The sequence below is a fragment of the Chrysemys picta genome, chromosome 11, assembly GCF_011386835.1.
Source record: "Chrysemys picta bellii isolate R12L10 chromosome 11, ASM1138683v2, whole genome shotgun sequence".
NCBI classification, from domain to species: Eukaryota; Metazoa; Chordata; order Testudines; family Emydidae; genus Chrysemys; species Chrysemys picta.
The window spans coordinates 59,612,551-59,637,496 of record NC_088801.1 but is presented as its reverse complement, the minus strand read 5'-3'; the positions used below and the strand labels follow the sequence as shown (position 1 = coordinate 59,637,496).

Here is a 24,946-nt window from a genome sequence, read left to right as displayed (position 1 = left end):
CTCTGAAAAGCATTATCTTGTTCCCAGAGTCTGAAACATTTTCATATAGAAACTCTAAACCACTTCAGGACATTGTCCTTAACATTGTTCCTCTTTTGTGAGCTCAGCAGGTGCATGGTTTTATATGTACTCACCATCTGTGTACTGGAATCCCCTAGTGACTGTAGTTCATATAGAGGCTGGCCATTCTGGTCTACCAGATGGAACTCTTCTGTGGAAAGAGGTTGAGCCTGGGATAGCTGCACTGGTGTATTCGATGACACAGATGAATTGTCTGAAACATGCACTGTGATAGGCAAGACTGCTGGAGAGTCATTCTGTTCAAATGATGGATCCCTGGAATCCATGCAGGTTAGATGCTTTTACAGGGAAAAACAGTGAAATATACTTTAATCTTAGTATCAACTTCTTATTTCTATTTTAAATAATAATTTAAATATATTTTATACATTACTTGCTACGTTTCATTCTCATAGAGAACTTTCCTCCCAAGTGTTCAAGTGTCTATTGGCTAGTGATTTTATTTTCTGTTCCTGCTTCCATGATGAAAATATTATTTTCTGCCTCCTAAAATAATCAACCTCTGCTACGGTGAAGCAAAACCCCATGTACCCAAGACTTGCTTCCAAAAATAGTTAGATTTCAAAATAACATGCTTGGATCCACCCAGAAGACTTAAAACCAAGTAGGAGGGCAAAGATTTAAAAGGAAAGGGTGGGGAGGGAAAAATTAGCTAATCTAATTTTTAAAATCTCTAACAATTTTTAATTCAAATGTCTTAAAAATCTGTAAATATGCTACTTGAGTCTCAAATCAATACTTCTTCATTTTTGGCTGTCAATAGAACCACAACATAGAAATTGACATAGTATCTTTGTCAAATTTTACATAAGAATATGAAGCATGGAGGCAGTACAAAAAAGCAATACAATGCATAAGCTCCATATGGCTATGTAAACATCTCTTAAAATCTATACTTATGATCTCACCAAACCTGTCAAACTTGGTCTATGGTTATAGCACATCCCATTTTCGTTTGGGAGCTATCAGCTGAAGCTAGGAAGCTTCTGCACTATTAGCAATCTGGGTACACTCAGAAACAATACTAGATTGAAGGGAAAATATGTGTAAGAACTCCAAAGTAGACAGCTCTTTTGTAAGAAACCCATATGATGGAGTGTTTTAATGTCATCTGAACAACCTAAAAAGAAGAGTGGAATTTGCTTAACTTCTTCCAGAAATCACACATTCATTATTTTCTGAACCTTTATGACCTAATCACTAGTACAACACAAAGTTTGTTAATGACGAATTCTAATAACTGGAAAAATGTTTCTATGTTCTATATGCAGGTCAGAAACTGGTCACATAGCATGAAAAATCTAGTACCCATTGTTGTACTTTCAGTAGACAAAAGATTTGTGGCTTGGGGCCTATAAATAAATTAGAGTAACGGCAATGAACGAATGGAACTGTTTGTTTTAAGATACACTGTATGGTACAGGGTACATGATCACATTGCCAAAAGAATTATTTTAAATTGTAGAATTAACTAAGAAACACATATGCATGTTGTCTGGATTAAAGACATTTTGATTAGAAATAGATAACTACAGCCAAAATTCTCACACCTCGGTACCTAAAGTTAGACTCCTACATCAAAATGTGCACAAATATATGCAGCCTGATTTTTATAAGTGCTGAATACCTGCAGCTCCCACTCATTTCAATGGGTATTTCCTTCAGTGAAGGAAAATCTTTCAATAATTTTTAAAATTAAAAAAGTTCATACAAATACACCCATTGAAAGACATGAAGTGTTTTTATGTGATTTTCTAGCTTTGCTATCAGAATGCAAACTGATGAGAATCCCGCCAGACATTCACTCATTCCAAATTAATCTGTATTAGAAATCAATGTAAAGACCGTAGTACATGTTGTGTAAAGCCATTGTGAAATAATGAGAGAAAAACAGATTGCTTATTGATGTGCAGGGTAAACAGATTATCATTATGTTGTAGACTCTTCACAGAGGATGGAAAGAAACCAGCTTCACAGTGATGCCCCAACTAATCTCTCACCTGAAACACTTGGTCATCTGTTTCTGACTCTCCTGTACTATTACAGTTGACTACCAGTAAGTCATTAGGTGTTTCCATGCTGACATCATGGTCAACTCCATTTTCTTCCATTACAGGGCAGCCTGGAAAAGTCACAGTACTTTAATTCAGCCTCCCATCCAGGATGTACTTTTACCTCATTCTATAGGTCACTGCATTTATTTTTTTATTATTTTTAAATGTAGATCTTATGAACTTAGGAAAAGCCTCATCCCATTTGAAATCAATGGCAAACCTCCCATTGACTTGCATGGGACTGTGAGATAGCCCTTACTTCATAAGGTGCCAAAACCTGACATATCTTTATTCAGTTCTCACCCAAGAAAAATGTCAATTGATTTCTACAGGATCATGGATAGGCTCTTACTGCAAAAAGTTTTGCTTTAGTAAGACTGGCAGATTTTAATCCATTGTTTGTGCATATATGTATTTTATACAAAAAGTGACCATATACATTTATATAATTAATGCCTTTCATCCAGAGGGATCACGAAAACACTCTATAAAAATTTCACTAATGGATTTTTTACAATGAACACACAAGAATTGCTTCACCCATCTCTGACATGCAGCCAACTCTGGAGTAATTTTAGAGTAATACTTAACAACAGTGTCAGAATGAAGGCAAACGTCTATTCTGTTAATTTACCAGGGGCATTTTTAGGCAGGAAGAGTGCAGTTACCCAAACTGGAATTTGGCCAGGACCAGGGATGAACAGAAAAAGTGCCAGAGGCTTTTAGAACTTCAGTTGTACCTCTAATTCCACAGAAGGAACCCCCAGCAGCAGTTTCCCAGAACACAACATTCAAGCATACAAAGAGAAGTGATACCTACCACTTTCTGCAGGACCTAAGTTTTGCCTGGATTGAGCACTTTTTATCTTATGCAATGACCGATAGAACACCAAGTGAGTTAATTCATTACATATGTTAAAGTGTACCACACACCATGAAATATACATGGCATAAAACAAGGCCATCTTTGTAGAAGAAATTTTAATTTTGGTATCCTGATTTTTTCCAGAGTTTTTCCCTCAAATAATTTTCTCTTAATAAGAAAAAGTATTCCACGGTATTTAGCTTGCATATTGTACAAGCTTTACACATTCCATCAGTTTCAACCGTGCAGCTGATAAATTGCCGTAACTGGACCTATTTGGCTTTGCCTTTCAGCCTCTATTTCAGGGGTCGGCAACCTTTCAGAAGCGGTGTGCCGAGTCTTCATTTATTCACTCTAATTTAAAGTTTCGCGTGCCAGGCATACATTTTAATGTTTTTAGAAGATCTCTTTCTATAAGTCTATAATTAACTAAACTATTGTTGTATGTAAAGTAAATAAGTTTTTTAAAATGTTTAAGAAACTTCATTTAAAATTAAATTAAAATGCAGAGCCCCCTGGACCAGTGGCCAGGACCCAGGCAGTGTGAGTGCCACTGAAAATCAGCTCGCGTGCCGCCTTCGGCACGTGTGCCATAGGTTGCCTACCCCTGCTCTATTTCCTTCATCAGCAGAGCTTCCAAGTTCCATCAAGTTAGCTGGTAAATTATTTGAACAGACATATTCAGCCTGTCGAGCACACAAGTTCGTCTGGCTAAGCCACACGAGATGGATGGAAAAGGAAAGCCTGACCTATTTGGCTTTTGGAGCTAGTGAATCATCCTTCAGAGATAAATTCTTCCAATGCATTTGAACAACATTCCAACTTCAAACATTCATATCTTTAAATTCATTTAACCTAGCTTCATCAAACTTGGATTTTTTTAAATTCTCAATTACTATACAAAATGACAGGTTCCTAATTTCTAGTATCTGCCATGTTTAAACCAGATCACAGAGGGAAAGCATTCCCCCCCCTCATCTCTCCCATATCTCCAAAATATTTGAAAACAGTTAGCTTAAACGTTCAAAATAATTTCACTTGTGGGGCTGAGACCAAACATGGAAAGTTTCAGCCACAGATACGAAGAATATCAAGAGCAACAGAAAAAATTGATTGGAAATTGAATTTTATTATTAAATGTATTATTAATCTCTCTAATAAAAATAGTAAAATAGGGTATTTTAGTCTAAGCAATACAATTTAGCCTTTTGAGAAAAATTAATTGCACTGTCTGCACAATGGCTTTCCAGAGATGTAATTTTAATATCTCATTTAGGAGTAAATATTTAATAATAGATTACAAAATAATAGTTGCTATTATGTTCTTCAATTCAGACAGTTCAGTTATACACATGTTGAAGATTTTGTCTGGGTCAACTAGTATACCCAAATAACTCCCTCTCCCTTTGATGCAGCATTTACAAATCTGGAGTAAAGCTACCAAATATATCTGGATTCTTTAAAATATATCTGGATTATTTAATATATACATTTATTTTATATTATACATTTTATAGACTGTTGAGAATGAAGTTCTATTTTCATATTGGTTCCTCTATCGGCCTTTTTGTGTGTGTATGAATGAATTTAATGTTTCTGTAGTGCTGGATTGAAAGCAGAGCTCTCTGCAGGTATGTCAGATAGGTACCGCACAAACATTTGCAGTACCCTGCTCCACCTTGTAGGGGTAGAAGTTTATAGCCAATGACTATGTCTACAGTATGAAATTTTAAAATTTACCACTGTTGCTATCACTGGTTCAGTTCTATAGATACAAACACCGGCATGTGGAAGTGCGAGCATAGGCAAGGTGTTGACTGGCATCAGCGTTTTAAACACTGAGAAATATATACCTGTTCTGAGAAGGGTTACATAACATGAGACTTAAAATAATAGCTACCACCTAGAATCCAGTTGTATGCTAGTTATCCCAGTGAAGCTGAACCACTGTAGCTTTGATCAGACTTTTTAGTGAAGGGGGAAAAAAGCCTAGGGTAGACAGAGACAATGCCCATTCAGTCCTTTATTACTCTCATGAGACTATGGTCACCAATAGCGGTGGTTCTTTTAGTCTGTATGTTCTTGCCAACTACTTTGCGATCAGCAAACTTATTTTGTGTAGGACACCAAACTCTACAGAGGGACTGGGAACCAGCAAGATGGAGGTGAATTTTTTCCTCTTTACAGACCAGTTAACCCTCAGCAGACTACAGCTCTGAAACTAGTACTGTGACCAGAACACACTATCCAATATTTTTATAAGAAGCTCTTACTGTAGTCAGAACATTATTTTTAAAAAATGTATGATAGGTTTATTAATTTTTTTCAACCAGAATATTTTATAATTTATTTTGTGTATTTTCTTTTTTCCAACACTTCAGAAATTTATATGACATTTTTAGGTATCGATTAATAGAAACAGTAACCTGGACATAGCAAGCAATGGTTCCCAATGTGTGGCAGTTCCAGACTGAAGTGACTTTAAGTTCTCTTACCAAGTATTGCTCCTGTTTTCCATAGATCTATTATTGTGAGGCCTCCTACTGAAGGCAGTGAAAGAGAGGACCCTAAATGCAGATGGGAGCACTGAGATTTAGAACTGAACTTCTAATTATTCTCATGACTACAGTATTTTAGTTATAGAAGAAAACTAAGTTGCAAAAGGGACAGGTTATTCCACTGCTCTGGCAGATAAGCATGCTTTGCACAAGAAGCATACACTGAAAAAACAGAAGGGGATTTGCAAAAATACAAAGACACTTCTTGAAATCTGTACCTGGAGTCATACAAAGGTACAATCAAATTTGATGTGTACAATTTCATATTTTCTGGTACCAATAAGAGAAGTTATGATGAGTAAATACCTTACTGTTGATCTTATTTCCATCTTATGATAGGAAAAAAATGAGTTTTAAAGAAGTTAATTATGTCTAGGCCCTACCAAATTCACGGCCATGAAAATCTGGTCTTGTGTGTGTTTTTACCCTATACTATAAAGATTTCACAGGGGAGACCAGTGTTTCGCAAATTTGGGGTCCAGACCCAAAAGGGAGTTGCAGGGGGGGTCATGGTATTGCCACTCTTACTGCTGTGCTGACTTCAGAGCTGGCCAGCAGGAGAATGGCGGCTGTTGGCCAAGCACACAGCTCTGAAGGCAGTTCCCCACCAGCAGCAGCGCAGAAGTATGAGTGGCAATACCATACTATGCCACTCTTGCTGCTGCCTTCAGAACTGGGCGGCCAGACAGTGGCCGCTACTGATTGAGGGCCCAGCTCTGCAAGCAGCAGCACAGAAGTAAGGGTGGCAATACCATACTATGCCATCCTTACTTCTTCGCTGCTGCTGGTGGCGGTTCTGCCTTCAGAACTGGGCTCCTGGCCAGCAGCCGCCGCTCTCCAGCTACTCAGCTCTGAAAGCAGTGCCTCCGCAAGCAGCACCAAGGGTAGCAGTACAGCAACACCTCTCCTCCCCCTCAAAAAAGCCTTTTTGGGTCAGGACCCCCTATAATTACAACACCGTGAAATTTCAGATCTAAATAACTGAAATCATGAAATTTATGATTTTTAGAATCCTATGACTGTGAAATTGACCAAAATGGACCACGAATTTGGTAGGGCCTTAGTTATGTCATACTCAAGGAATCCATAGCAATATTGTCCCCAATTTTCCATGAAAATAGTGCTGAATTAGGAGAAACTTTGAGACAGACACACAGCCTCGATGCAATTAAATGCCCCTTCAAAAGAAGTGTGTTTTATGAGACATTTCTACATCAACTAAATCATTAATGATGGGTATCAGTGATAGTAAAGTAATTGAGCATATTCAATAGTCATGGCTTCTTGAATGAAAATGAGTTACATTGGCCACACACATATTTTTAACGTATGACCAAAATTTTCTTAATCTTTGTTGTGATGGGAGCTAAGAAAGACTCAGAGTAACTGCTGACCCACTTATATAGTGCCTTTCATGTTATTTCTATAAAGTATAGTAATTATTCAGTAGGCTTTTTAAAAAATTGTGGAAAAGCTATTGCTTAGTGTCTTTCTGCAATTATAAACTAGGTGTACATATTACAGATCTAAAAAAACAACAAAAAAGCATTTACATCAATTACACTTGCAAGACGTCGATTTTTTAAAACTATTTCTGAAGAAAGCATATAAATCTTACTAATTTAAAACACCAAGACAACGCTTCCTTCTCCATCAGGTTACCCGTAGAACCACCACACATTATAGACAGATACAGCTACTCACTTATAGCGAGGCCATAACTAACCGTTAACAAGATGCAAAAGGAATCAAACAGATGCAAGGTATCCAGCCAAACATCTTTTTCCAAAATACTGAATTCACTTATAAGTACAGTACTTTTTTAAAATCCACCAAATTTGATTTTAATAAAACTTTATTTTTAGATGTTATGTTACATGAACATTAAGGTTCACCAAATCACATCAGTAAATCATCAACAGTGAACAAGTACATGAAACATACCCAAATCGTATATGCCAGTAACTCAGTATCTCCTAGAGAATTGTACAGGATGTGTGCATACATGTTTATATGCATACATCCCAGGGGCTGTGTCACCAACTCTACCAGCACAATTTGTAGAGGGAAATGTCAAACATGATGAGTGGACCTGTCAATGTCTCATTGACATATACAGCAAAAGCCTTCCGCTTCAAAAGGAAGAAGGCAGTGGGATCTAGGCTTGATACCCACTCTTCCATCTCCCCATGGGCCTTAACCTGAACCCTTAATCTCTTACCACCCCCCAAGGGGTACAGTAGGTCACGTCCTGACTCCAGGGAGCACAGCAGGTCCTGTCCAGACCACCACCCCCCCTCCGACAGGCAGCGGGTCCTGTCCTAACTACCCCTCTCCTCTCCTCTCCCCTCACTGGGGGCAGCGGTCCTGTGCTAATTACCCCTCTCCCCTCCCCGTCCGTCCCCACACTGAGGGGCTGCGGGCCGGGTCCAGCCAGGGCTCTGCTGTCCACCCCCCCCCCCAGGGTGGAGGCGAGGCAGGGCAGCGGCTCTACCTCTCCTTACGCCGGGCGGCGAGCAGCGCGGGCGGCCGCCCTGCCAGGACCTCCCGGGGGCAGAGCGGGCCCCCGCCATGTTGGCCCCGCAGAACAATAGCCCCGGGGGGCTGCCCCCCTCCTCCGCGGCGCCGCCCCGCAGCCCCCTGGCAGGTCTGGAAGCCAGAACGCCCCGCGCGCGGTGGGGGTGGGGAGGGCAGACTGGGCGCGGCTCCTCCCGCCTCGGCTGCCGCGAACCCTGCAGGGGAGTCAGGGAAGCGGAGAGAAAATTCAGAACGAGTCTACTCAACCTCGTCTTGGCTCTCGCAGGCACCACCATGGAGACAGCCGTATAGCGCAGGCGCAGCAACGCACTCCCTACCGTGTGGTGTGGTCCCCATGGGCCACCATACAACCCGGAAATAATGGCCCCCAAAAGCTCTTACTGAAGCTGACAGGTGGTACGGGGACGAAGTCGCTACCCGACTGTGAGGGGGCGCATGGCATATTGGGAGTTGTGGCCTCTCGCGCTATGCATGCTGGGATTTGTAGTCTCGGGACACCTCGTTGACTGCCATTCTCATCCTCCGTGGGCCGCGCTGCATGCTGGGACTGGTAGTTTCCATGGAGCCCGCCGTAATGAAGGTTGGGGGGGGTCTCTGCATTTGCCTCACAGGTTGCAGCGTGGGTGTGTGTGCGAGTAGCTCCCATTCTCACCCAGCCAGGAACTGGTGGGCGGAGCGTCCAGCGCGGCTTGACAGAGGGAGCGGCTCCGGACCCTTAAGAGCAGCCCCCACTAATCACTGGCGGAATGCTCGATCTGTGCTGCTGCTCCGGACTGATTGACTGCGGCTCCGAGACACGTGCTTTCTCTGCTCCGCTGGCTGGGGAGAGAGAGCTCAGGGCCGGGTCCAGCCTCCTGTCCTGCACCCCGTGTCAGTCCTCAGCTGGGCACAGGCGCACACACACAGCCCCGGCCCAGCCTCGCCCTCTCCGACCCAATGGCCCAGCTCCAGGCTCGGTTCTTTACCGAGAACCACAAGTGAGTGTGGGGTGGCCTAACTGCCCGGGGGGGGGCAAGGGAAACGCGGACAGGAACGATACTGATGAGCGATGCTCATTGTGAGCGGTCACACACCATGTGCAGGCCACCACCGCGGCAGGGTGGGTGGGAAGGAGAGCAACTAGAAGAAGGGAAATTGAGGCTACTACACGGTCAAATCTTACTGGGGTGGGTGGATGGTTTGTAGTGTTGGTTGGTTGGGGAGGATAGATTTATTTACTTAATCTTTCCTGGCAAACAACATTCCCTAACAAAACTCCATAAACTCCTACAAGTTAATTGAAAATATCTGTGAGTGCCTCCATAAAATCTGTAATCAAGATTTACACAGTGGCCTGCCTTTTGCTTCCACTGAAGTCAGAGGCATCCTCTCTGATTTTAGGGGGAATGGGATCAGGGCCATAATCTGGCAAATGTACAACTGTAAGCGGTGGGGCTTTAGCAGCTCTTTTAATATTCACTCATTTTCTGTACTTTCCCCGTGCCAGTGGCTTCTCTACCAGCTGGATTTCGCTTGGATCGAGATGAATTTGGAGATACTATAGTGTATATTACGAGCTATTGTATTTGTGAATGTTAGAGGAAGTTTCAAAAAAGGTGAAAAAAAGTGTTCCTGGTTCTTGCTTGGCTACGCACGAGTTGAACTTCAGAAAATCTTACCAAAGGGAGCCTAAACTATACAGTATAATGAGATTAGGATGGGTAGGATTCTTGAAACAAGTGCAAATAAAGTATGTGTCCATTCAAACTGCAAAGTGTTTAAACCCCTCACTTGCAAAAAGAGCTGTATCACAGACTTTTAAATAATATGCTTATTTTGTACCTGTTGAGCTGTGAGTTTCAGCACTTCTCAATAAGTAAATTCCTATTTTCTTCCCTCTAGGTATGTAGTAGATGATGTTCCATTCTCTATCCCAGCAGCCTCTGAAATTGCTGACCTCAGTAACATCATCAATAAATTGCTGCAAGCTAAACATGGTATGTATTTGGAAGGCGATTTACCTCTTTTAGAAAAAGGAATACTTTAAAAAAAAAATAGAAACTTACTAAAGTATTTAGAATCTCTTCATAAGTGTGTAAACTATAGGGGCTTAAAATACAAAGGTTCCACTCTTTAAAAGACTTATGAACATGCGTACAGTAAAGCATAGAAACTCGTCAAGATTCCTTGGTTGGAAAAACAATTGTTTTCACAGTTGGGCAAAATTCTCCTTTCAAATTTTCATAGAGGATCTTACCTCCCTTATTGTTCTTACTTGTCTTATAGTATCTTTAACAGTTTCTAGGCATCGTACATGATTATTAAAAATATAGCCCTTGATTCTGCAATCAGATCCATGCAGATGGATCCTTATGCCCACAAAGATGTACTGTACGTGTATGCAGTATGGTGTCTATGCTGGCATAGCTATACTGGAATAGCCCCCTAGTGTAGAAATAGTTTTCACCAAGGCCTGGTCCACACTAACCCCCCATTTTGAACTAAGGTACGCAAATTCAGCTACGTTAATAACGTAGCTGAATTCGAAGTACCTTAGTTCGAACTTACCGCGGGTCCAGACGCGGCAGGCAGGCTCCCCCGTCGATGCCGCGTACTCCTCTCGCCGAGCTGGAGTACCGGCATCGATGGCGAGCACTTCCGGGATCACACGATAAATCGATCCCAGAAGATCGATTGCTTACCGCCGGACCAGGAGGTAAGTGTAGACCTACCCTAAGAGAGAGTGCTTATGTCAGTGTAGGAACATCCCCTCCCCAAACAACTTTAGCTGCATTGGCAAAAGCACTCTTCCAGGTATGGGTTTTTTCACAATGCTGACCGACATAGCTATGGCAATATAACTTTGTAGACCAAGCCAGAGTTCGATTGAAGTCAGTGGAACCATACACAAGTACGGGTCTGCTTGCACAGGACTGATCGCATGAATGTTTGGGGGAAATCAAGAGTGTAAAACCCATAAGCAGTCCTGCCCTTTGTGTTTTTAAAAATAAAAGAGACATACCTGTTGTGTCAATCTCACCATTACTTTGTTCTCACTTGGCTCTTATCTACCTTTTGTCTGGCTACATATTTAGATTACAAGCTTTTTGGGGAAGGGACTGTTCCCAGCCCCCCATTCTATTTATACAGTACTTATCACATTGGAATCCTGATCGTTCCCTGTAGGCACTATTGCAATGCTAACAATAAAAATCATTTTGTCTAGATCATCCAACTAAAGTGAAAGAGAAAAAAAAAAAGAAATAGAAACAAAAATTTTAATTCAGTTGACTGACTAAAACCTTGCAGTGTTATTTGAAACTCACCTGACTCTTTCCCTGGTGAGCAATCAGGGGAGGCAAATTCTAAAGGTTGGTACCTGGGACTTTGGTTAGCCAACGACAGAGATGCTCCAGCAGACAGAAGTGGCGGTATAACTGGGTCTCAGCCCATGTAAAACTTTAAAAGTTGTTGTTCACTTCTCAAATTGCAACCAAAATTGAAGAGGTAACACCTTAGAAGCCTGGAGTCCTGGCTCCAGAGATGCTACTTATAGAAACTTAGGTGCTGTTTTCTCCAAGGGATCCTTTGGGTCAAGATCTGCCCTCAGTTAAATCTGTGTAATCCCTTTTAGATAATGTGGTTGAACAGTTGTAACTGGGAGAAGAAGCAACAGAGTGCATGCATCCTACGAAGTGGGCATTCACCCACGAAAGCTTATGCTCCAATACATCTGTTAGTCTTAAAGGTGCCACAGGATTCTCTGTTGCTTTTTACAGATCCAGACTAACATGGCTACCCCTCTGATACTTGGGAGAAGAAGGTGGCCCCTGAATTTATTTTAACAAAATTTAGTTTCAGTCCCTAAAATTTGCTCTTTTTTCTGGATTGTATAAGTTAAGACTTGAAATTTAAACGTTGTTTCTTGTTTGTCTTAGAGGACCACAAATATGTGGAGTTTGATTTCCTTGTCAAGGGCCAGTTCTTGCGTATGTCACTGGTCAAACACATGGAAGCGGAAAACATCTCAACAGTAAGTCAGACGCACTTTCTGTGGACCACACTGTAGGATGATGGGATTTAAAGATCCCGACCTAGACCATTTAATTAGATACAGATTTTAAATTTGATGTGGTTTACAGTTCTGATTAGGAAAGTTCTCTATATTCCATGTATTTTTCTCCCTTAGTATTCCTTTGCCTTTCTGATGAAGCCCAAGTAATTTCCCTTATTTTCCTGTGAAGACCCTGCATTATTCTTTTGCCCATGGAGGATTCACCAAGACTTGCTTTGGAGCCTGAAAGTGCTCCTAATGATTAGAGTTTGCTATTGAGCAACCTGAGACACTTCCTTCTCCTGTTGTCTGGTTTCATACAGTTCTGGAGGGTCCCATTTTGGTCACCATCAATGTACTTTTGTCTCCTGCTTTGCTAGTCTGTAGTCAGTGGCCCTATGTGGGTCAAATGATATGAAGTGTTATAGACACTCCACTACTAAGCATAGTAGGGAAAACCTAGAAAAGAAAAGGAACAACACTTACTTTGGAAATCATCTGTAGCTACTTTTAAACACTGTATTAGTAGTAATTTGATAAGCCAATAGGTAGCGTTGATCAGTAGTGATGTACTTGTACTCATTCGCCAAGAGCCCAATCCTGCAAACACTTAAGCATGTGTGTAACTTTAATCATGTGAGTAGGCCCATTGACTTCAATAGGACTGCTCACCTAAGTAAAATTACACACATTCTTAAGAGTTTGCAGCATTGGGACCTTAATTATGAATCTTTGTGCTGTGCGCCCTGATGCATTGCTACCATCTGCCTTCTGTTCAGTTATGCATATGCTTGCCTGTCAAGGAGTTAGGGCTACCTGAATCCCCATTTGCAGTAGCAGCTCAATTTCTAAGGCAGAGTAGAGCGCACACAGTCATGTGGAAGGTAGGGGACTCCGGCTTGTGTAGTTGATACCTTTGTCTTGCCAATTGATACCACTGCTCGGAGTGGTTGGGAACTACTGTACTAGATCATTGTGATTGTTTATTTAAAAAGAAAAAGCACACTGATGGGCTTCTTGTCTTTTGAGAGTTTAGGAGGAAGTGGTGGAAATAGAATATGTGGAGAAGTACACTGCACCTCAACCCGAGGAATGCATGTTCCATGACGACTGGATCAGTTCTATTGAAGCTACGGAAGAATGGTATCGCAGACCCACTAAGCCAGTCATAAGTTTCCATCTTGGTTTCTCCCACTGTCTGTAGCTGATTCCATAGTTATTTATTGGTACTTCTCTTTAACATAGTTTTCTTCCCATTCTATATTTCTCTTTTCCTTTAAATGACTTTTCTACCTTTTAAATCAATTGTTTATATGCAGGCCATATGTCTGGGAAATTAGCTGAAGTTTGAGCTCCTCCATGCTACCTTGACAGTAACTTTAACCCAAGTAGGAAGGTACCATGCATAAGAGGATGAGATTTGCTCCTGGTATGAGTTAGATTTGATGAGTAGCACTGATGATATCTCCTTTAATAAAACAGTAACATCTTGCTGTCTTTTTACATTTATTTCTAACATTTCAATATTTTATACTTCAAATATTAATTCCAAGTTATTACTGTAGTTTCAAAACCCTTATCTGGAGTGCTTTTAAAGAAATGTTTACCACACTACTTGTCTTTTCTACTATAGTAGAACCTTAGAGTTACCAACACCTCAGGAATGGAGGTTGTTTGTAACTCTGAACAAAACATTATGGTGGTTCTTTCAAAAGTTTACAACTTAACATTGACTTAATACAGCTTTGAAACTTTACTATGAAGAGGAAAAATGCTGCTTCACTTTTTTTTTTTTTTTAGTAATCTACGTTTAATAGTACTGTACTGTATTTACTATTTCTTTTTCTTATTGTGTACTTCCGGTTCCAAATCAGGGGTGTGGTTGACTGGTCAGTTCGTTACTCTGGTGTTCGTAACTCTGAGGTTCTACTATAGATATTTCCAGAGCTGTTGTTAACTATTGATTACACTGAGACTCCCCCATTTATTAATGGATTGAAAATGCTTTGCTAATCAGTGTAAAGAATTTATTATAATTATAATTTTTCTTTGGTTGGTCTTAAATTAGACCTGAGACTTCAGCATTTAATTTACCAGAATGATAAATATTCTCACTTCTCTCTCCTGTATAACTTGTCTAGAAATCCACAGCTAATTCATTCCTTAAGAAAGTTTGTTTTGAACCTATTAAAATCTAAATTTGATCCAGTTTTTGCAAACAAGTTAAATTTTAATGTTAACTTTTTTTTATTTCAAAGAGGACTAAGATTTACATAAAGGAGATGTTTTATTTATTCATGTCTCTCAACTGGTTATCATACTAATAGTTTCGAAGTTCCTAATTGAAAAGATCTCCCATGATGCACCATTGGCTTTAAAAAATGTTTCAATATCTGCATCCCTTAGGATCTTGACTGGCTCTTATGATCAGACTTCTCGAATCTGGTCTTTAGAAGGAAAATCCATCATGACAATTGCTGGGCACACAGAGGTGGTGAAAGATGTGACATGGGTGAAAAAAGGTCAGTACACCTTATACTGGTTGGGAGTGGGGCTAGAGCAATTTACTGGAAAACATACAGGTTCAGTTGCCAACCTAAATGTTACAGCTATTGTAAGCACTGCTTGTAATATATTAGAAATGAAATAATTGAGTAAAATCCCTCATGATAAAATACTTTTTAAACAAACTCCAGTATTTTCAAATAACTATTTAAATATTCCAAGTTAATCTTCATTAGTATTTGTACATTTAAATCTGTAATACACCGGACCCTCTCTAGAACACGCGTCTATATAGAGTGAATTCACACAACATGGTTGCGGCCATGGATCCCAAATTTAATTACTTTAATTGCACTTCATTTTAACGCAGTACCGCGCATGGATCCCAAATCCCACATTCTAGCTAGGGTCCGGTGTATTTACATGAATCTCTCAATTTGTATTGGGTCACTGTGTACATTTTTAAAATCTTAATCTTGGTTCCTCTAAAAGGATTTTTAGAAAGACTTCCTTAATTGGATTTGTATGTTGGCACTTTCTTCCTTCCTTAGATAGTTTGTCATGCCTGCTACTCAGTGCCTCTCTGGATCAGACTATCCTGCTGTGGGAGTGGAATGTAGAGAGGAACAAAGTGAAAGCCCTTCACTGTTGTAGAGGACATGCTGGAAGTGTGGACTCTATAGCAGTTGACTGCACAAGAACTAAAGTGAGTTACTTGCAGATGATCTGTGTTGAGCTAGTGAGTTGTGGATTCTGTGTTGCTTGTTTATGTGTAAAAATCACATTTTTTTGTCCTCCGCATGTGAATTGGTCATATGTTGTCAAGTGCATACAATTTGTATAAACCTATGTATTAATTGTGAATACCAAAGCACTTATAAATTGGTGATAGCCTTGCATTCGACGTAATGGAAGTAATTTGCTGTATTGAAAAGAAAAGATACATAAAACCCTTAATATTGCACAAAAAGCTGAAGATGATTTTGGTAGCATAGGCAACATTTTGAGCAGAAAGATGACTTTCTGTGGCTTATGTGAACTAACTGGATTTTACATAATCTTTTTAATAAAAAGTTTCTGTTCATCTAGTTCTGCAGTGGATCTTGGGATAAGATGTTAAAGATCTGGTCTGCAGGTAAGATTAATATTTTATGAATACTTTGCCTGAGATTTTTGGCTCTAATTGAGAGTTTTAAAATTTAATGATCTGGAATGACTGAAACTTCTGAATAGATTTTATTTTAACCATTTTAAATGGGTATTATGTTTTAATTTTTCACTTTTGAAGTTTATATATATATAATACATTGTTCAGTTATACCAGAAACTCTTATTTTGACGTGTTACTGCTTTTATACATTTTCCATTTCTGAGAATAAAATGCATATTCTTGTGGGTTCCCCCCCTCCCCCCGCTTAAATATAGTTGCCTATAGTGGGGCAGAGCAACAAGCTGTCTCAGGCCATCCAGCCTAAGGTGGGGAGGCTGCCAACTCCAAGGGTGGGGCTGGTAGCAGGGGGTGGGGAGGTCCAGACCCACCCTACTCCACCGGATCCTAACCATGGGCCCTGACTATGGCAGAACCCTCCACCACTGGGTCAGCAGGGATCCCACTGAAACACACTGACCTACTCTGGCAAACTACTCTGGTAGTGCCCCAGGGCTACTTCCTACTGTACCTCCATCTCCTGGGGTTCCTCCTTCTCCTCGGGGTATGTGGCCAGCGGCACCCCTTCAGGGTCCTCGGCACTGTAGAGCTCCGTCTCGGGCACAGGGCTCAGCAGCAGGCAAGAGACATCTGCTCCCTTCTCCGGCTCTCACCCAACTGAACTGCAGGGCCTGCCATTTAAACTTCCTGTCCCGCCCTTCTGGTTCTGGGGAGGGGGAGGGAGGTCGTGGCTTGCCTGGATCCACCTACCAGGGCATGGGGAGCGGATCAGGCTCAGAGGGAGGCCACGCCTCCTCACTATAGTCATTTATTATGGTGCAACAGTAACTGTGCCAAGAGTTCAGTTTTAAAAATTTAACTTCTGGTTTTTCTGTGATAATGGACACTGTTACTTAAAACAGATTAAAGCCCCCAGTCTGCACTGACATAATGTGGCAGACCTCTGCACAGATTTAATTACAGGGCCATGGCGTAAACTTAATTTAAACACTTAGATTTCACGTATAACTGCCAACTGGGTGTCTTTTTTCCAAATACTATCTACAGATTTTAGCATTCAATAGGCTTGTACAGTTTGTAGTTTTTAATATGGACACTTTAAGAAGTTGTGGACTCTTTTCCTAATCTTCTTTTATAGGCATCATGACCTGAGGGACAATAAATTGACTAAACTGATCCTGATCTGGTGACATAAAATAACATACAGTCCTTCGCTAGCCAGTTGGATGCCTCCTTTCAAAATGCTCATTTACATTTATATATAAATGTGTAAATTAAAATATAGAGTGACTGTGTACAGAATATAGGATGGATTTAGATAGTTTTTTTCCATGAAAGAAGGATGGTCTTGTAGAGGAATTCATCTAGGATGTGGAAGATCTGAGTAAATTTATTTGTGCGTAAATTCCTCAGCTGTAAAATGGGAATAATAATACTGATCTAATTGACAGGAGTGTTGAGGATTAAATTTATGTTTGGCAGGCAGTTGGATACTGTGGTGATGGGGGGGGCCATGTAAGAAGTACTTAGCTGGGAATGCATCCCAAACCCTTCTAAATCAAGCTTGACTTTCTTTCCATCATAGTGCCTACAGATGAAGAGGATGAAATAGAGGAAGCAGCAAACAGACCAAGGAAGAAGCAGAAAATTGAACAGCTTGGACTAACCAGGGTAAGAAGTGGTCAGGATTTATGTAGAACCTCAGCTGAAAAGCATGGAAATGGAAAATATTTTCCCTTTTTGATAAATACGTGTAGGGGGAAATTTCTAATGAAATATCTGAAAATTAATCTACATACATTTATTTGGTGAAATAATGTTTTTTTTCTACAATAACTAAGCCACTATTTTTCTGATCTTAATACTTTATTTAATTTCTAGACTCCCATTACAACTCTTTCTGGCCATACTGAAGCCATCTCCTCTGTGCTGTGGTCAGATGCTGAAGAAATTTGTAGTGCATCATGGGATCATACAATTAAAATATGGGATGTGGAGACAGGAGGTCTCAAATCAACTTTGGTGAGATTTGTTTACATGTTGTACATTAAAACTTTTCATCAAATTCTCACTGGTGTAACTCCAGTTCAGTTTGAATTTAGAATTTGTACAAGAGTAGCTCCTAACTTATGAATTCTTTTCTTATGCAGACTGGAAACAAAGTATTTAATTCTATCTCCTACTCACCACTGTGTCGGCGTCTAGCATCTGGGAGTACTGACAGACACATTAGATTATGGGATCCCCGCACTAAAGGTGAGCAAAAGTGAATGTGTGGGTAACACAAATGACTTTTCAAATTCATGTGTGTTGAGAGAAGGGGGTACATCTTAACACATTTCATAAGTTATACACACACAAACTTTGGTATTTGTCTGTAACTGTTTCCTAACTGGGGAGCTAGATGATTTTAACCAAAAATTAACAGGAGCAGTGGGGACAGGGAAAGCTGTATGAACCCGGATCCTTTCCACATTCCATTGCAAAAATGCCCCCATGACTGTGTAAAGTGATGAGAAGCTATCCTCATTCCCTCCCTGCTCTTAGTGAGCCTTGTTTCAGCTGACCACAGCAGTAGCTTATTTAATTGGCTATTTTAAGTACTATTGCTTTTTGCTTTTTGAGGCATTACTTTTTTTCATTCTTAATAACTTTCATTTCTTAGACAGTAACTTGGAAAACAAATCCAATTCTTCTCTTTTAAAGACATTTCTTTTTTAGTGAATTTTGAAAGCTGCCCTGCTAACAGCCTTAAAATCTAAGGTCACTTTTATCAGTGGGTTAAATGCCACTGTTTTGTCAGGGTGCCTAAACCCTGAATAGGGGAGACCATCTGTAGAAGTGAAAAAGTAGCTGATTACATGTCTGATCAAACTTTGTACTCCTTACAAGTCTGAAATGACTGCCAATCATTGCAGTTCATGATATAGAGAGACTACCACACATCATAAGCCAGACAGGAATGTCTTTTTAGCCACTACAAACCAGGCCAGATTTGAACCAATAATCTAGAGATAAAAGCAGGGGCGGCTCCAGGCACCAGCGCACCAAGCGCGTGCCTGGGGCAGCAAGCCGCGGGGGGTGGCCTGCCTGTCGCTGTAGGGGCGGCAGTCAGCGAGCCTTCGGCGGCATGCCTGCGGGAGGTCTGCCGGTCCCGTGGGACCAGTGGACCTCCTGCAGGCATGCCGCCGAATCCACGTTACCAGTGGACCTCCCGCAGGCACGCTGCCAAAAGCCGCCTGACTGCCGTGCTTGGGGCGCCAAAATACATAGAGGATAAAAGGCTTCATATCCCATTACTGATCCCTAGAGCCATTCAGTAATCTTCATCAAAGAAACTCCTTCAACAGTTGAAAACGTGCCTCTTTGGTAACAATAAGGTGGTTAGATTTTTGTCCTTTCTACAGGAGCTCGTGTGCGTGCGTGCGTTTTAACCTCTCATGCTGTCTGAAACAATCTTATGACATGATGAGCAGGAAGAACTACCCGGCCCCCACATGTGTTAATCTTGACTGCTTCTCGTATACTGGTGGATTTTATAAATATCTTAAACTGACCTGTATACATTTCTGTAAATTGGGGTGGTGGGTTTTCATTTTCTCTGTCCCAGATGGTTCCTTGGTACTCCTCTCTTTGACCTCTCACACTGGCTGGGTGACGTCTGTGAAGTGGTCCCCCACACATGAGCAACAGCTAATCTCAGGTTCTCTAGACAACGTTGTCAAGATTTGGGACACAAGGAGGTAAATGCCATTCTTTAATATTCACAGGTAGCACGTAGAGTTTCATGTAGCCTAGTGACACAACAAAAGCATATGGGGAAGTTAAATGGAGACTCCCAACTAAATTTCTGGAATCCATATGGAGATTAGAAACACCTAATAGAAGAGCGAGAAATGCACTTGCCTTCTGCCAGCAGCTCTGTGGCTGGACATTGAAATCAACTGCATTGACCTTCCCACCCAGGATTTCTGTGGCAATACTGCACTGAATGAAATGACGTGGAAAGAGGTTTCCTTAATAATTTTGCTAATGGGTTTAATTTTTTTTTTTTTTAACCTTAGTTACGCTAGCAAGATTTTTAGGAGTATCTGTCTTCCAGAAGGAGCCTAATGTGTGTGGTTTGATTTGCTCCCCATTGTGGACATTTCATAACACGTAGCTGCAAGGAAAGGAGTAGTTTGTGTCTGAAAGAGATACTTGCAAAAGCGAGAGGTCTAGGTCAGTGGTTCTCAACCAGGAGTCCATGTACTCCTGGGGATATGCGAGGTCTTCCGGGGGTACATCAATTCATCTAGATATTTGCCTAGTTTTACAACAGGCTACATAAAAAGCACTAGCAAAGTCAGAACAAACTAAAACTTCATACAGACAATGACTTGTTTATACTGCTCTATATACTATACACTGAAATGTAAGTATAATATTTATATTCCAATCAATTTAGCTTATAATTATATGATAAAAATGAGAAAGTAAGAAGTTTTTCAGTAATAGTGTGCTGTGACACTTGTATTTTTATGTCTGATTTTGTAACCAAGTAGTTTAAGTCCGGTGAAACTTGGGCGTACTCAAGACAAATCAGACTCCTGAAAGGGTTACATTAGTCTGGAAAGGTTGAGACCCACTAGTCTAAGTCAAACAACATCTGACTTGAAAGGGGTAATGGTAGAGAAGACGAATTGGTCTAGGGTTTGATTGCATAATCAAGGCTTTAATAATAAACTGTGTACCTAGTTTTTCACCTGCCTGCAACTTGTTTAATGAGATTACTATTTTTGATTTTTTCCTATGCTGAACATGGCAGGAGTAGAGCTAAAAACTCATGTGAGCTTCTTGGGGACGTGTCTTGGACTTCATAGACTTGTAGATATCTGATGTTTGTGTTACCATGCACACCTTCACAACAATAGGTCCCACAAGACTTCCCAAACACAAAAATGGTGCCCTACTCACCAGTAGCCATCTGGGGTAGTCAGCTGCCACAGAGGAGTCACCACTCTTTTTTCTGACACCGAACAGAGCTTTCATCCTGTTGGTTTGGTGCTGCAGTGTTAAGGCTAGCTCACCACAGAAGTACAGTGATTGTTTCCTCTATTCTGAGTTATGCACCTACTGTTCCTGGTGCCACACCTTGAACAACTTTCTCTCATCAGTCCATGGCCCTGGTCAGGATCCAAAAATTGCATTTCCTGAGTGAATATAATCCTCAGATACTGCATAAAAGCTAGCTACTCCAGGGTGGGGGCATCAAAGATTGTCAGTAGCTACTGCTCTGATTCTGTTGCTCTGGAGGTGCTCTCAGAACGTTCTCCATGGCCTTGCCTCAGATGCTTTACAACTGCTCTTCATTAGTCTCATCAGAATCTTTTTTTATTGAGTAACAAACAAGAGCTAAGTGTTCACCCCGGTTTCCATTTTGTGAAAAGGAGTAGGAAATGGCACCGCTACCCAAAGCCTTATGGGAGCTTATGCCACAATTCCTCTGGGCTCCCAGAAGGCCCTTCAAAATTTCCAACAAGACACTGCTCCAGAGCGTACCCAAAAGGCAGTGCAACTTTCTAATGGTGTAATATAGTACAAGTGTGCATGTGGGCCAAAAGAGCATGTCTTGTGTAGACATCCTGCACCACTGATGCTATCTGACTGGTCTAGTTACCAGTGATCCACTTACCTAGTATAGACACAATCGTACAGAAATACATGCTAGAATCAGGAACAACTGTTGTCTGAATTCAGTGGTGGAAGACTAGTGTATGGCTTAATTCTGTTCTCCCCCAAGAAGTATAGTGGTAGAAGTATGGTTTTTAAATGTTACAAGATTATAGTGTGATCAAACCCAGAATTTTCTAGGAGTGAAAACTTTGTATATCATTTTACTTAATTTATGACTCTAAATGTCTATCTTATCAGTTGCAAGGCTCCTCTCTATGATTTGGCTGCTCATGAAGACAAGGTTTTGTGTGTGGAATGGACAGAAGCAGGGGTAAGAATTCGAGGAACAGGATTTTATTCCTTAAGTGTGTGTTTTGGATGGGAAAGGGGCTGATGATGGTATGATTGATGTTTAATTCAAAACTAGGGAACAACAATGAACTTTTTACTATTGGATATCTCCTGTTGGTGTTCATGGATCATATTCTCCCTTTTGTTTATATGGCATGGAGGAGACCAGAAGGCCTTAATTGTAGCGGGATGGGTTAGGGTGGACTCTCTAGAGGGGAAAAGTGGTTATTCGGCATCATTACCAGATGGCCATCCCCCTCCCGTCCATGGGGATTATATGAAAGCTCTGCACCATAGCATTAGGAGGACAAAATCAAGGAAGGGTGGAAGTCAGAACAGCCATTCAAGGTGGCATGTTTCTTTCTCTGGACATGGGAACTTATGATGAAAATTACTCCCGTGCTTCTCTAAGCGGCATTTTCTCCTCTGTGGCATTAGACTATGGAGGTAGCATGCACAGGCAGCTGGACCTGGCAAAGGTGTGCTGCCACTTTTGTGGCATGGGCAGGAGCATGATGTTTACCTTGGGGCCCAGCTGCATGTATCTAAGCACAGCATAGGTTTTGGAGACCCCAACTCCACAGTCCCAGGGGCCCTACCTCTTAGACTAAGATGTGGCAGACCAGGGAAAGCCTTAGACATTTTCACGTAAGCTTTACCTTCCCCTAATTGGTTTTTGTAGGAGGGTAAGATATAGGCCTGTATTATTTCTGAATTTGAACCAATTAAAACTGACTATGGGGTTCACATCACCATTGTTTGTTACTCCTGACATTTAGCTCTTCAGAGGAAGAACAGAATCAGACTGCTGAGGAATAATTTTAAATATTTATTCAGCTCATGTGTGTTGCCCAGGGACAAAAATTGTGTGGATATTTACTTGGTTTAACAGTGGGTACAACTTGTTTTTCCCCCTTACAGTTGCTGTTGAGTGGAGGGGCAGACAACAAGCTATATTCCTATAGATATTCAGCAACAACCTCTGATGTTGGAGCATGAAAATGAATGGCAAGAAGATTTTAGAGGTTACTTTCCAGTAGCCCTAACCTGTTGGAAGTTTTTAGATAACGTACAGTTCAGCATCTGAAGAAAACAGCCTCCTAGAAAAACTGTCTGCTTCTACTTTGTACCGGAGAGCAGCCCTTTCTGGTTTTGTATTATAGCAACATGTATATGTATTTATAACAGAAAGACAGAGCCACCAAGCAACCTCACACTTATCTGGTCTGATATTGAAATCAAACGTTTGTCCCCTTTTCTCTCATAAGGACTATATAAAGAACATTGGAGTTTATTAAAAGTAAAGTGTTACTGAGATTGCTAGACAAATTACTCACTAAACTAAATTATTTTGTATTCACATTCTCTTTTTTATAAAGCTTTTATCTATAAAGTTCAGTATATTATGGTCTGAGCTCAAGTAGGTACTTGAGTTACACAAGTTCCAGGTGCTTCAGTGCGGGCTGGAGGTGCTTATTAGCTCAAGATTCACCCCTCACCCCTGAACAACATCTGATCCTGCTTCCACTGAAAGAAATGGAATTAGGATAAAGTCTTTAATAGAGTTGTGATGCAAATTATGTCACCATTATAGTTTCAAGGTGTTCTCTATTGATTTTATTGGCAAATGGAATATTTTGGTTCCTGTCATTCATAAGTTAAGGTGGTGTAAATGTACACTTTAAAAAAATTACTGGCTGATATTGAAAAAAAATGCTCAATTCATTAGCCAGATTAACATCCTATACAGTAATATATTAATGGAATATCCAACTGCTAAGGAATTATTGTGCAGTATAGGGTGCCTGGTCCAAACTGAAGCTCTAAGTACCAGTTGGCAAAAAGACTGCAGACAAAGCAATGTTTTATCAGATCCATTTATTGTAACTGTCTATTCTCAGCTGGATACCCCCAGGAGTTGTGTATATGATTTTTTTCTCTTACCCTCCCCCACATGAAATTAGTAAATCATCTTAATCTGGTGTCCTCTGAGTAATATTTCGTATAAAATATAAGGGTTCAACATGTGTGGGAGTTGCCTGAGAATCTCAGTACTAGAACACATTCTTCTGTAACAAAGAGCAAGTTAAGTGGTCAGATCTCTCGGTATATTTTCACATCAGCAAATAACTTGCATCAGAGAATTTTCTTTACAATTTATTAGAAGCAATCTGTGTATTTAGCTGGGTTGAGGATGTGGCATTTAATGCACAATCAGCTTTATTTTAGAGGATATAGATCAACAATTCACCTGTTTTCTGGGGGGGGGGGGGAGGAGGAAAACACAGAAATTTCACAAGGCTTCAATCTTGTAACAAACTAGTTAGACATCCATGGGGGCTCACTTCCTCCCCTGGGGATACTGTTTTCATTACAAGCTCTAGTGGAAGAGCTCTGCTCCATTAAATAGTATACAAATAGTTCAGGGTATCAAAGGAACTAATCATTCCTAAACTACACATTCTTGTTATAAACCAACCCCAAACATTTAAAGCCTGAGAGTTTTTGCATTTTTTAAAAATTAGATAGGTCTTGGTTTTCAATAAGATTAATATTTTTACAACATAGTTAAGTCACAGGCTAAGAATAGAGGTCCCCATATTATTCTTCATTGAGGACTACAAAAATCTGACTGTGTGCTTCAAGTGGTACCCATGTAAAGAAAGACTTTAGATGTGTTCCAAGATTCTCTGACAGCAATAAAAGACATTAAAGTAATGAAGCAAAAACCATTTATGAATTATTAAAAGGGTCTGAAAGGCAATAGAATTTAGCTTTGTTGGTTTAATTTGTTTTTTTTTTTTAAAGAATGTAAAAATGAGGTATTTTTGTGCCTAGACATGTAATCCTTAGGCAAAACTGACTTGTAGAGAGGGTCTTGACTGAAGAAAGACTGATGGAGTGGCCTTTTAGTTGATGGAGGGATCAGTTTGCTTTCCTTATCCTTTTAGAGTATTCCAAAGGCCATTTCTAGGTTTGTAATTTACATTCTTGCCTAGTCTTTATAAAAGTACCTGAGGGAAAAATTCTATTTTCTGATTTATTTATTTTTAACTTGGAAAAAAAAAAGGTCCGTGGTTTGAATGTATAGTGACAAGGACATCTAAACTTGCATTCTGATATGAATGATTAGAAGTA

At 40.5% G+C, this 24,946-nt stretch overlaps 2 protein-coding genes across 7 annotated transcripts in view; one reads left to right on the top strand and one right to left on the bottom strand.

The window, feature by feature from the left end:
• Positions 1-8,512, bottom strand: part of CARF (calcium responsive transcription factor) — a 60,143-nt gene extending 51,631 nt beyond the window's left edge. For 2 of the 5 annotated variants that reach the window (XM_065560954.1, XM_065560955.1), the window contains exons 1-3: positions 8,414-8,512; positions 2,082-2,203; positions 135-359 (exon numbers count right to left, since the gene is read on the bottom strand). In XM_065560954.1, coding sequence (XP_065417026.1) covers positions 135-359; positions 2,082-2,203; positions 8,414-8,432 — 366 coding nt within the window. In that variant the 5' untranslated portion in view covers positions 8,433-8,512. Of the gene's footprint in view, positions 1-134; positions 360-2,081; positions 2,204-8,342 lie in introns of all 5 variants that reach the window. The other 3 variants (XM_065560953.1, XM_005306217.4, XM_065560956.1) reach the window with 3 other exon arrangements.
• WDR12 (WD repeat domain 12) overlaps positions 1-24,537 on the top strand; it is a 28,491-nt gene extending 3,954 nt beyond the window's left edge. Inside the window, exons 3-15 of one of the 2 annotated variants that reach the window (XM_065560959.1) lie at positions 8,708-9,073; positions 9,978-10,072; positions 12,014-12,108; positions 13,166-13,272; positions 14,536-14,651; positions 15,186-15,340; positions 15,724-15,769; positions 17,388-17,473; positions 17,684-17,824; positions 17,953-18,058; positions 19,413-19,545; positions 21,716-21,788; positions 22,730-24,537. In XM_065560959.1, coding sequence (XP_065417031.1) covers positions 9,033-9,073; positions 9,978-10,072; positions 12,014-12,108; positions 13,166-13,272; positions 14,536-14,651; positions 15,186-15,340; positions 15,724-15,769; positions 17,388-17,473; positions 17,684-17,824; positions 17,953-18,058; positions 19,413-19,545; positions 21,716-21,788; positions 22,730-22,807 — 1,272 coding nt within the window. In that variant the 5' untranslated portion in view covers positions 8,708-9,032 and the 3' untranslated portion in view covers positions 22,808-24,537. Of the gene's footprint in view, positions 1-8,295; positions 9,074-9,977; positions 10,073-12,013; positions 12,109-13,165; positions 13,273-14,535; positions 14,652-15,185; positions 15,341-15,723; positions 15,770-17,387; positions 17,474-17,683; positions 17,825-17,952; positions 18,059-19,412; positions 19,546-21,715; positions 21,789-22,729 lie in introns of those variants that run through there. The other variant, XM_005306219.5, reaches the window with a different exon arrangement.
• The last annotated feature ends 409 nt before the right edge of the window (positions 24,538-24,946 follow it).